This window comes from Sturnira hondurensis, unplaced genomic scaffold (assembly GCF_014824575.4).
Source record: "Sturnira hondurensis isolate 20B ecotype Veracruz unplaced genomic scaffold, ASM1482457v3 Scaffold0011192, whole genome shotgun sequence".
NCBI classification, from domain to species: Eukaryota; Metazoa; Chordata; class Mammalia; order Chiroptera; family Phyllostomidae; genus Sturnira; species Sturnira hondurensis.
In genome coordinates this window covers 1,453,653-1,466,723 of record NW_028083823.1, presented here as the reverse complement: position 1 = coordinate 1,466,723, position 13,071 = coordinate 1,453,653, and the positions used below count along the sequence as shown (strand labels likewise).

The following is a 13,071-nucleotide window of genomic DNA, read 5'->3' as shown; positions in this document are numbered from 1 at the left end:
ATCAATATCCCACATGTAAAGCATAAGCATCCAGCTTTGCTTTCAGTAGCTTCCTTCATCACTAGTTCTCTAGCTCAGCAGAGACCTAAACTCAGTCTCTGTCCTCCAGAAGTGACTTCGCAGCTGATGGCTTTCATCTGACATTTGTCTCTTTCTTTGGCTTCCTACTGAGGCACCTGCAGGCTGGCAGAGTGAGGGCACATTCCTGCTGCTTTTAATCAGGGATCTGCCTTGTAGCTTTGAGCAGAGCACAGTTCCTGACATTTGAGGGACAGTCCTGCAGAGAACATCTCTGGGTCTTTCGCCCAGCAGAGTTCCTTTGTTGCTAACTTGTAGTCAGCAAGCATGTAGTTTGCTAAACTGGAAGGGATTTGAATGTTTTACCTTACTCTGGGTTTGTTGAGCAGTACTTCTCATGCGGTGTTCCTGGGAGCTGCAACATCATCCTGGGACCTCTTTAGAAACGCAAATTCTCAAATCAGAGGGTGGGTCTAGCACTTTTGCTAACATCAGCTCTCCTGGGAACTCTAAAGTGATTAGAGAGCCACTGATCTAAGGCAGTGCTTCTCAAACTTTAACATGCATCAGAAACACCTGGAGACTTTGGTAGAAATGAAGATTCTAACCCAGCAGGTCTGCAATGGACTGGGGATTCTGCTAGACTATGCTCTAGGGCAAAAGCTCTGAACCTTGGCATAGTGGAAATTTGGGGCCACATGATTCTTTATTATGGTGACCTGTCCTCTGCACTATGGAATGTTTATCAGATCCCTGGCTTTTACTCACAATATGCCAGTAACATTCTTTTATCCCTGGTTGTGACAACCAAAATGTCTCCTGACATTTTCAAATATCCCCTGGAGGGGAGAGGAAAGGAAGAAGAAAAATCACTGCCCCATTGACAATCTCTGGTCAAGGGGCATGGATCCCCACCATGGCTACTTACTAAAATTGCATGAGTAACTTTTAGATGCCAGCGATACCTTGCTCCTACCCTAGAGATTCAGATTTATTTAGCCTGTTGTGGGATAGTTGGAGGAGGCAAGTAACATTATAAAAGCCTTCCAGGTGGTTTTCATGTGCAGCTAAGATAGGAGAATATTGAGAGCAGTGGTTCTAAGAAGCGTTGTCCCCTGACCAACAAAATCACTATCTCCCAAGAGCTTGTTAGAAATGCAAAGTCCCAGTCCCACTCCACATGGGCAGGATTAGAAACTCTGGGGTGGGGCCTAGCCATCTGCATTTTCACAGACCCTCCAGGGAACATGGATGCTCTGCAGGGGTGTCCAACCTTTTGGCACTTCTGGGCCACTCTGGTAGAAGAAGAGTTGTCTGGGGCCACACATTAAATACACAAACACTAATTAAAACAAAAAATTCTCATAATGTTTTAAGTAAATTTGTGATTTTGTGTTGGGCTGCATTCATAGACATTGTTGGGCTGCATGCAGCCCATAGGCTGCGGGTTGGACATCCCTGCTTGAGAACCTGCTGTCAAAGATAAAATTATACTCAAAATAGTGCCCTTGAACCAGCGGCATCAGCACCAGCAGGAAGCTTGTTAGAAATGTAGAATCTGAGGATCCATCTCAAGCCTGGCAGATCAAAATCCACATTTTTAAGAAGATCCTTAGGGGATTCCTATTCCTTTAAAATGCTGAGGCAAACTGTTGTAGGTAGTGGTTATCATTTCAGTCTGAATCTCTAGGCCCCTGCTATTTTTCCAAAGCTCCTGCATAAACTGTTACAGCTGCCAGGACTCATCCTTAAAGAACATTCTAGTCCAATCCCCATTCTACAGGTGAGGTCTGACAGGTCACCTGACTTGCTTGAGGTTGCATAGAGCCAGGCTCTCAGGCCCTTGATCCCTGAATCCAGGGATAGCTTTGACACTGAGGTGCTATGACAGTCGGCCATAGGACTCTGGCTCCCACCTTTCTGGAATCTTCCCTTCCTCTAGAGAACTATTCAGCTGTCTGCTAATGTGCTTTACCACAACCACTCCTTCCTCACTGCTCAGTGTCTGAGACAGATACTTTAGGACTAAGACTGAAATTGGATGCTACCCTCTGGGAGCAGATAGGCAACAATGCCTTTGATCTTGGTCCCTGGGGTATCTTCATGATGACACACCCTGTCCACTGTCTTCCCTGATAGCATCCACCATTTTCACTCTGCAGTTATGTGGTTACTAAGCTACAGCCAAGGGGCCTGGCCCAAGATGTGATCAAAACCCATCTATACCAGAGTCACAGCCTGGATCATACCTTGTATCAATTTGATAAGAGTACCAGGTTCAAATTACTCAGATAACTAACAGACTCATATTTATTCTGGGCTTTTCTTTTTCTAGGATTTAGGTAGCAGTTTGTATTGGCCAGTAATTGGGAAAACAAAAGCCACTCTAGGTATTTCAAATAGAGGGGAATTTAATAGATTTAGCATAGGGAATTTGTTACAAAAATATACGAAGAGCTGGAGGAGCAAAAGAGGAAAAACTGTTACCAGGGACAAGTTACAGCGGAAAGCCATTCCAACCAAGAGCTGGAGGAGTGAAAGTGGGATGGTAGTGTTATGCTGAGTTCATGAGCCCACCCATGATACTGATGCTTCTATAACTGATACCATCATTGGTGAGAATGAAGTCAGGAGGCCACATTCGTGTTGATATTTCAGGAGTCCAGGGAACCCTCACTGATGTTCCTACCAAAAGCATAATGGTTTCCACCTCCTTCCTGCCCTCTAGTCTCAGGAGGCACCTCTCTTTGGCAAATCTATCTGGCACCCACCTTGGAAATGTAACTTTGAGGCTTTTAGTTAGGCAGTAAAGGGGAGATTATAGAAAAACTGAGCATCAACAGAATATTTGGCCCAGCAACCTTTTTCTGAGGTTTTAAACTGCCCCCCCACCTCCGAATCACTGTAGTGGTCAGTAAAAAGAAAGACTGCAGAGAGGTCCTGGTCAACCGGCACATGTACCATGGTGTGGGGACTATGAACTCTGAGTATGCTTCTCTTGAAGGGTATTCAGGTCAAAATGGCTCTCATGGATGTTGCTTTCAGTATGTCTCCTGTGACTTGATATTTGCAAGCTATTTCTTCAAAACAATTCAAAAAGTTTTGAAGCTCTCACATTGGAAAGGCAGAGGTGATGGGAGGAGATGCTCAGAAATATTTCTGCTAAGCAAGTGCTGGCAAAGAGTTCTCTAGGAATCATACCATTTTGGTGCCCAGATTGTGTGGAACAATGGAAAGAAACTGCTAATTATTCTCAAAAAGCAATAAGCATGCCTTAAGCTGCACCAGATGGTCCTGGAACCTTCCAAGAGGATGAGAGAAAGAACAACAACAAAAAAAGAATCCCAATTTTAGGGGCCTTATCTTAGAGTTTGCCAGGGCAAATTCCAGGCATATGTGGGGGAAGGGAAATTGTTCATGAAATTAGGTAGGAGTAGCTAAAAGGGCACCGGTGAGTCACAAGAGAACATAAAGCTCCCAGGAAAAAGAGAGAAATGGACAAAGCAAGCAGGCAATTCTTTGATTTTGGTGACAGAGAAGTTGGAGTTTGTCCCCAGTGAATTTTACTCTAGGGATATCACTGACTCTTTCAGCTTTAAATGTATTAAATTAGTTTAATAAGTTTTTGTGTTGGCGGGGCTACAGGGTCCTTGAACATAACTCAGAGCCTCAGCTTATTTTAGAAGCTGTCACATGGTGGTTGAGTAGTTCCCAGATTTCCACACAACCTTGGTCAGTGCATCTTGGCTACAGCTGTGCTGAGTGCTGAAGAAATTGTCTCACTTCTTCCCTAGACCTGGATGCAAGAGAGAATGCTGGGCTGACTTTTGACTCAGAGGTGGTCAGTTCTGTGGTCTGGCAAATTTGAAAGTACTACAAGTTAAAATTAATTCTCTTATGCAGACCACACTCTGGTAGCAGATTCAAATCCACAGTTAATTCAGAGACAGACACAGACAGAAATAAGTCAATGTAGGAGAAAAACACACAGCAAATTTCGGGAGGGTAAAATATTTGAAAAACCACAACTGCCATTGATAATAATAAGAGATAAACCTTAGAATGTAACAACTATTGTTCTGGGGAAATATCTCTTCCTTCTTTTCATTTAAGTTATTTTTAGTTACATTGTCATTTAGATAGAATAATGAACAGTTAAAATTACAAGTCCTCATGGAGAGACTGGATTTTGAGTAGATGCATAAACTCCTTTAGGCTAATACTTTTTCCTAGGCCAAAAGAAGAAGAAAAAATTAAAGGAAGTTTAAAAAACCATGGATAATGAAAACTCAGTAAATTTCTTTTGACATGCAGAGGGGCCCAGTCAGTTATTTTCATGAAGAACAATGTATAAACTTTGCCTTTCAAATTGCCCTCTGTTTGTTTTATATTTCCTAAAGTAGAATAGATGGAGAGTTAACACAAATGCAATTTGGAATAAAAAATCTCTGAGATTTAAGATATGCAAATTCATGAATACTTTTCTGACTTCCCAACCACCTGACAGGTGGGCTTAACCAATGATCCGTATAGAAGTTTGCTGGGCTGCATTATTTTCAGAGATTCAGTTGAACACACACATTGAGGGAATAAGAGTAAATGTATCAGTGCATTTTGTAGATGACCATAAATTATGCCAAATTTTCACTGGGTGGACAAATACATATTCTTTGCAAACTTTGAGAAAACCGGTTTTAGTTTTTAAGCCACTTGATTGATATACTGACCTACTTTTTACCTGACATGATTTGCTAGTGAAAACTGAACAGGTAAATTTTTAGTGGCTATCTTCAATATAAATATATCACCAATTAATTTTTAGTTAACTATCTTTTTTCCCATTTTTTAAATTGTTGTTCAATTACAGTTGTCCCATATTTTCAGTTGGCTATCTTTTTGGTGAAGATATTCACCAAATATCTCTTAATTGTAGAATTCATTGTTTTCCTTTTTGCCTCTTTTGTACAGTTGAGAATGTTTTCTAATACCTTCCGTGGTGCAAAAGAAATGGGACCACTTCCGAAATGCAAAAGAAATGGTTATCTATGGGGATTACACCCTCACTGGGAAGAAAACAATTGGGAAAGTTTTTAGTGTCTGGGTTTTCTCTTCCTTTGGCAGTCATACTCTTCTTGTGCCCCATGACAAAATCACTTCCTTCCTCCATCACCAACCTGGAGCTATTTTATATTTGGATTAGCATTCTATTACTACACAACAGGCCACACAAACTAGGTGGCTTCAAATAGCCATGTTATTGCTCATGATTGTTTGGGTGGGAATTCGAGCAGTACTCAGTGGAGACAGCTCACCCCTGTTCCACATAGTGACAGACTGGAGCTAGAGGATCCAAGATGGTTTCATTCATATGTCTGGCATCTGTCAGAGGTGGCTGTACTGGCTAGAGTTTGGCTGAGCCTCTTTCTCTCTTTCTTGCTTTATAATTTCTCATCTTTTTTACATGGCCTCTTTAGTCAGCATTTGGACCTTCTTAGATGGCAGGTGGTTTCCAATATAACAAAAGTAGAAGGTATCAGACTCTTTAAGGCCATAGGCCTGGAACTGCCAGAGTCGCTTCCCTTGCATTTTATTAGTCAAAGCAAGCAATTAGTCTTGTGACTGACACAGATTCAAATGATTGGGAAATAGACTCCACATCTTGGTAGGATGAGCTGCAAATACATAAGATTATGGGTAGCCACTTTTTCAGGAAATTCACCATAATATTCTTTGAAATTAGTGCTTGGAAATCATTACTGAAATATATCTCGGAAGATGTTGCACAAGGTACTATATAGACACAGATCTCCACTGGAAATATTATTTAATCAAACATTTTAGGGTGCAGTTAATTTATAGCGTTAGTTTAAAAGGGTTGGGTTTTTTTTTGCTTGTTACCTGTTGGCTAGGACATTTGAACCTTTTTCTTATTTCTACCATCTACCTGCTAAGATGCGTTAACAATCCCAAGTACATGGTTCAGCTTCTTAGATAAATAGAGGTTCATACAATGCAATATGGCAATATGTTTGTTTCTGGTATTTTAAATGCAGACAGGAAACTAGAGCACTGCCTGTCAGATGTCTCCAATGAATGGGGCAGAGGCCAGCATTTTCATGAGAGTTTCAGGATTTCCATACAATAACTGGCTCTATGGGCATCCTGACTCAACAGAGAATTGTCATTATGTTTCTATAGCAACTTTGTTCATTTCATTCGTGGAAATTTATAATAACATAAAAAGCAATGATGGACATGACTATATAATAATAGGCTTAGCTTTCTGGAGCATCTGTGAAGGGCAGCCAGCTGTTCTCATCAGCTGAAAGAGAGGGCATGATGCTTGAGGATACAACAGAATCCAGTCCTGCTGCAGCTCTTCAAGGAGTTATGGAAAACTGTAGCAGGTGACTGAAAAAGAATGTGTGTGCAGGGGATAATAAGTGGGTCAGCAGCAGGCAGACACACAGAAATGTCTGGCTTATCAAAATAACTTTGAAAGCCCTGGCTGGTATAGCTCAGTGGATTGAGTGCCGGCCTGCAAACCAGATGATCGTGGTTCGATTCCCAGTCAGGGCACAGGCCTGGGTTGCAGGCCAGTTCCCAGCAGGGGACTCACGAGAGGCAACCATACACTAATATTTCTCTCCTTCTCTCCTTCCCTTCCCCTCTAAAGATAAATGAATAAAATTTAAAAAACACTTTAAAAATATTTGATCATATCTTAAAATCCCAGACCACAAAGAAACTCCAAAAGTGAGGAAATGCTTCCCAGTTTACAAATGGGGACGATGAAAACAATCCTTAGTCTAGTGGGTGGTTGTGATAATTCAATGAAATAATGCAGAGATACTACTTAGCATGGGGTGGGCATGTAGTAGGGTCCGGTAAATATTAGCTATTATTTTTAGTAATTTATTTCTTCTTGTTTCTGGTCTGGAAAAGCACTGCTTCTGAAAAACTAGGCTAGTTTTGAATGACCATTGTTAGCTAGACATAAACTGGCTTTGCGAAACTCTGAGAAACATCATCCAGATAACATAATTTGGAGCTTTTTGCTTACAATTCAGTATGACTAGTTGATAAAGAAAACAACCTAGCATGTCATCAGATGTTTAGTTTACATGACACACAGACTAAGAGAATCTCTTCATTCTAATAATGTTGCTCCAAGAAAAAGTGGCAGCACAATGAAATTTTACGTTGACATCTATCTCCTTTCCTCTAACCCTCCTTTTTTGCTTTAATTTTTTCTTTAAAAATTTATTGAATTTATTGGGGCAGCATTGGTTAATAAAATTATATAATTTTCAGCTGTACAATTTCATCTGTCTATTGTATTGTGTATTTACCACTCCAAGACCTCAAGTTGTCTCCTTCCATTACCGTTTATGCTTCCTTTACCTCACCACCCCCACCCATTTCCCTCTGGTAATCACTATACTGTTGTATGTGTCTGTGAGTTTTTTGTTTTTATTTTTGCTTAATCTCCTCACCTTTTCACCCAGCCCTGCACCCCTCCTCCCCTCTGCCAGCTGTCAGCCTGCTTTCTATCTATGAGTCTGTTTCTATTTTGTTTGTTAGTTTATTTTGTTCAGTAGATACTGCACATAAGTGAGATCATATGGTATTTGTCTTTCTCTGATTGGCTTATTTCACTTAGCATAATAATCTCCAGGCCCATCCAAGTTGTCACAAAAGATAAGATTTTTTTCTTTTCTTAGAAGATTTTATTTATTTATTTTCTAGAGTCAGGGAAAGGAGGGAGAAAGAGGGAGAGTAAGACATCAATGTGCGGTTGCCTCTAGCACACCCTCTATTGCGGACATAGCCTGCAACCCAGGCATGTGCCCTGACTGGGAATTGAACTGGTGATGCTTTGGTTCACAGGCCCGCGTTCAATGCACTGAGCTACTCCAACCAGGGCCAGATTTTTTCTTTTTTCTTTTTTTACCACTATGTAGTAGCCCATCATGTAAATGTATTACAGCTTTGAAAATTTTTATTTCTTTTTTTTTTATAAAGAGAGGGGAAGGGAAGGAGAAAGAGTGGGAGAGAAACATCAATGTAAGAGAAACATTGATTGGTTGCATGACACCAAGTGGGGACCTGGCCTGCAACCCAGACACATGCCCTGACTGGGAATCAAACCAGTGACCTCTTGCTTTGTGGGACAATGCCAAACCAACTGAAGCACACTAGCCAAAGCTACTACAGCTTTTTTGCCTACTCACCTACTAGTGAGCACTTGGGCTTTAATTTTTTAAAAATAAATATGCTTTCTATGATGAGATCTGTCAGCTATAGTTAACCAGTAGTGGGCAGATATTGTATACTGGTCTTTCTGATTCACGCTAAACTGTGAAATGTTCATCTGAATTATGAAAGTATGTCTTCTATTACCTATTATAGAGAAAAAGTGTTCTTTTTTAAAACTTAGCAACTGAAATTAGACACCTTAACTGTGTTTAAAGCACCTTCCATAACATAACATTTATATATTTTATTTCATTAATTGTAAGAAGTATATTTTTTTACCTTCTAATATCCCTGAAACTGGGCTGCATCTCATAATTGATAGTGACTTGGACTCAATAAACTATGGTAGTCATCTTAGTATTAGTATTAAGGCTGTAAATTCACACTCTATGGAAGCATGATGTAGAATTAAAAATAAATTTGGATAGCTGAAGACAACACTATTTAACAAATGATAATAATTTCCTATTCTAAATAAAAAGAGACATTATTAGACAAGTCACAGGAGAAAGTATATGAACACTTCACTTGGTGTGTTTACTCTCTCAAAGATGCTTGTGATTCAGAATCAAATGACACAATTTTTATTCAGGTTGTGGTAACATTTAACTACTTATCAGTTAGAATGTAAAGCAATGCAAATCTGAATATTGTTAATTTGCTATGACCTCTTGAAATACATTGGTCACCTGTTCAGAATCATCAGGTAGAGTTTGCTAAACTTTGAACTCCCCTTCTTGTAATTTCACTTTAGCTATAAGATAAAATCCAAACCAATGTAGAGCCAAGGTAAAACTGCTGTCCCAAAACACAAATTGTAGGTGAGGTTCAGTGGCAGTTAAATGGGAGTATGGACCCAGACAGAGCACTGTTTGTTTTCCTATATTGAAGAATATGTTGGCAATAGACATAGCTAGAGAAGAGAGGGCTCATTCCACGGGTAAGGGGTCTGACTTGGGTTTTAAGTCATATTCATTATCTACATGCATTGCCTTAAGTAAATCACTAACGCTCTCTGAGCTTGTTTCCACACCTGTAAAGTGAGAGTATTGAGTGGCTCCTATAAGTCTCTGTAGTATTTTCTTTTACCTCTTCAAGGGCAGTACTCTTTTTACTTCGTGTTATATTACATGTGTGCTGACATAATGCCCCTAATAGGCTATAAACTCTTGGAGAAGCACACAGCTCTCTTGCCTTAGTGCATCTCAACCACAGGAGTTGGAATGATGCCTTGGTTAAGGCAGGCACTCACTAAAGATTTGTTTCCATGAATTTAATAAAACTGGATGATAGCTAAGGCACCTTTCTGTAATATTCTATAATGATGTTTTTAAAAGCATGACTGATTCAATATGGCTGAATGACTTCTAGATTTAGCTGGGTTACTGCCATATTACCAAGTCAGTAGGCAGAATTTGGAAACATAGGGAAGAAGAAGCTATAGCTAATAAGTTATGGTATAATACACCTAGCAAGGCCCATTGATTTGGTTTAGCCAGGTTTACCCATGCACATGTGAGTGCTCAAACAATCTTCAAAACTCAGGAAGAGAGAAAGAGCAAGATGGAGGGAAGAGAAATATAGAGTGGGTGAGCAAACCATTAAAAATGTGGAGTGCCTAGAGCTTTTGGCATGTCAAATGTGGGGTGTCAAACCCCAAGTTAATTAGATGGTTCTTGATGATAGTGAGAATACTCTGGTTATATTTTCAGATATGGAACCACCTAGAATCAAGTGCCCAAGTGTAAAGGAACGCATTGCTGAACCCAATAAGTTAACAGTCCGGGTGTCCTGGGATACCCCTGAGGGAAGAGACACAGCAGATGGCATTCTAACTGAGTAAGTGAAATTTGGCAGATGGAACAATATTACCTCTTTTAAAATAATTTGTATTGATTTTGAGAGAGGGGGAAAGAGAGAGAGAGAGAGAACGCAAATTTGTTGTTCCACTTGTTTATGCATTCATTGGTTGATTCTTGTATGTGCCCTGACTGAGGATTGAACCCGCAACCTTGGCATATTGGGATGAAGTTCTAACCAATTGAGCTACCCAGCCAGGGCTGATGTTACCTCTTTCACATGAGATGTGTACTACTCAAAGTGGAAAAGTGTATCCAAGCTGGTCTTTTGATGTTTACAGACTCCTTACAACACTTGGCCAGTTCTTCCTCACTGATGCTTTATTTTTTTCCTTAGTTGTCTTCATCATCTGATACATTATATATTTTATGGATGTATTTGTTTACTGCCATGTTCCTAATGTCCAGAACCATGCCTAGCACATAGGTGGTACTCAGTAAATATTTGTCAAAGAAAAGAAAGGAAGTAAGAAAAGGTGGTGGGAAGGAAATTAGAAGAGAGACAGAAGGAGGAAGAGGAAACCACCTGGCTAATTCAGGGATAGAATCACCCCCATTGCCCACCCAGAGGATTTCTACTCATGCCCCCAGGCTTACTGATCCATAACCCCACTGGAAGCCTCTGTGTGTCCCAGGTGGGGCCAGATGCTACCCTCCTTGTGCTCTGCAAATATGGCTTAATATAAACCCTTTGCACCTCCCTTTTGGCACCTGTTTTTTCAAAACTTTTGATTTTTAACTGGTTTAAAAAAACTTGAGACCACATTGAACACTTACAGAAGAGGCTTATTAAAAAAAGAGTTGATGTCTTCTGCCTTCTTCACCCCAACCCCATCCTCCAAGACCAATTCAATTGCATTCATAATTTAAGATACAACCAAAATGCTTTTTAAAATGGTTATTCCATTTGGTGAAACTAGCTACAGGTTGTTCTAATCTAGCATCTTGGCCTGCACCCTGAAGCTTTTTGGTTTGCCTTCCTGTTCTCTGGAGGCCACTACTTCATATCACCATGTTCACATTCATGCCTTGAAGGCTGTGGCCCTGTTAGACCTCCCCACTGAATTTCCATCTGTGGACAAAGAATCCCTCTGATTTACCCCCTGGTGACCCATACAGCAGGGAAAGCTTTTCTATAATCCTATCAACCCAGGCTGTGCAAGAGAAAAAAACATTTTAAAGCAATTATTAACAATAACAGAAAATCTCCCAACCCCAGCAGGACCTCTTATTTCTACACCCTCATAATTTTCTCCCAGTGTACCATCTAGCTTAGATAATATGATTACTAGTTTTGTTCCTCCTTGTGACTACTCAAAAATAAAGTTCAAACTTTATTAAGAAAATTATTTATTTGCTGTCACATATACATGTCACAAACCCCTAATGAGAAACTTTGGGTAATTGGGATTAAAAAATAAGTCACCGTTGACATATTCAGGGATTGGGTTTTATTTATGTGCAAATCTTTGGGGCCTAGCAAAATGCCTGGCTCAGCTCCTGAAATAAAATAAGTTATTAGATTTTTACGAGTCTGAATGAAATTCTATATCATAAACTCAAAATATCATGTCATCAGATGACTCTATTCACCTTGGCCTTGGTAGCCTGTGTTACGGTGAGAAAGGTGACATTTTATTTTTTATTTTTAATTATATTTTATTGATTATGCTATTATAGTTGTCCCAATTTTCTCCCCTCAGCCTTCCTCCACCCAGCACCCCTCACTCCCTTGGGTAATCCCCACATGACCCATTTCTCATGTTTATGGGTCATTCGTGTAAGTTTTTTGGCCACTCCACCATTTCCTATACTGTACTTTACATCCCATGGCTATTCTGTAACTACCCATTTGTACTTCTTAATTGCCACACTTCTTTATCCATTCCTCCACAATCCCCTCCTAACTGGCAACCATCAAAATGTTCTCTGTGCCCATGATTCTGTCTCTGTTCTTCTTGTTTTCTTAGTTTGTTTTTTAGATTAAATTATTGATAGATATATATTTATTGCCATTTTATTGTTCATAGTTTTGATCTTCCTCTTTTTCTTTAAGTCCCTTTAACATTTTATATAATAATGGCTTGGTGATTATGAATCCCTTTTTTTTTTTCTTGTCTGAGAAGCTCTTTATCTTCCCTTCAATTCTAAATGATAGCTTTGCTGGGTACAGCAGTCTTGACTGTTGGTCCCTATTTTTATGATTTTGAATATGTCTTGCCCAGCTCTTCTAGTCTGCAAAGTTTCTTTTGAGAAATCAGCTGACAGTCTTATGGAAACTCTCATGTAGGTAACTAATTTCTTTTCTCTTGCTGCTTTGAAGATTCTCTCTTTATCTTTAACCTTTGGCATTTTAAATATGATGTGTCTTGAAGTGGGCCTCTTGCATCCATCTTGTCTGGGACTGTGCTTCCTGAACTTGCATGTCTATTTCCTTCACCAAATTAAGAAAGTCTTCTTTCATTATTTTTTCAAACAGATTTCTAATTTCTTGCTCTTTCTCTTCTCCTTCTGGGACCCCTATGATGCAAATGTTGTAACACTTGAAGTTGTCCTGAGAGGTTCCTTACACTCACCTCATTTTCTTGGATTCTTTTTTCTTCTTGTGGTTCTGATTGGTTGTCTTTTGCTTCATGTTGTTCCAAATCATTGATTTGATTGTTGTCTTCATACACTCTATTGTTGTTTCCCTGTAAATGGTTCTTTATTTCAATTAGTTTATCCTTTGTTTCTGGCTGGATCCCCTTTATGCTGTTAAGGTCCTAAGTTCCTTGATGATCCTTATAACTAGTGTTTTGGACTCTGCATCTGATACATTGCTTATCTGCATTTTGTTTAGTTCTTTTTCTGGGCTTTTGATCTTCTTTCATTTGGGCCATGTTTCTTTGTCTCCTCATTTTGGCAGCCTCCCTGTGTTTGTTTCTATGTATTAGAT

General features: G+C 39.7%; 1 protein-coding gene across 2 annotated transcripts in view; it reads left to right on the top strand.

Moving 5' to 3' along the window:
• The window catches only part of SRPX (sushi repeat containing protein X-linked), a 77,127-nt gene that overhangs the window by 45,471 nt on the left and 18,585 nt on the right, over nucleotides 1–13,071 (top strand). For both annotated transcript variants that reach the window (XM_037059563.1, XM_037059562.1), the window contains one exon: nucleotides 9,990–10,116. In XM_037059563.1, coding sequence (XP_036915458.1) covers nucleotides 9,990–10,116 — 127 coding nt within the window. The remainder of the gene's footprint in view (nucleotides 1–9,989; nucleotides 10,117–13,071) is intronic.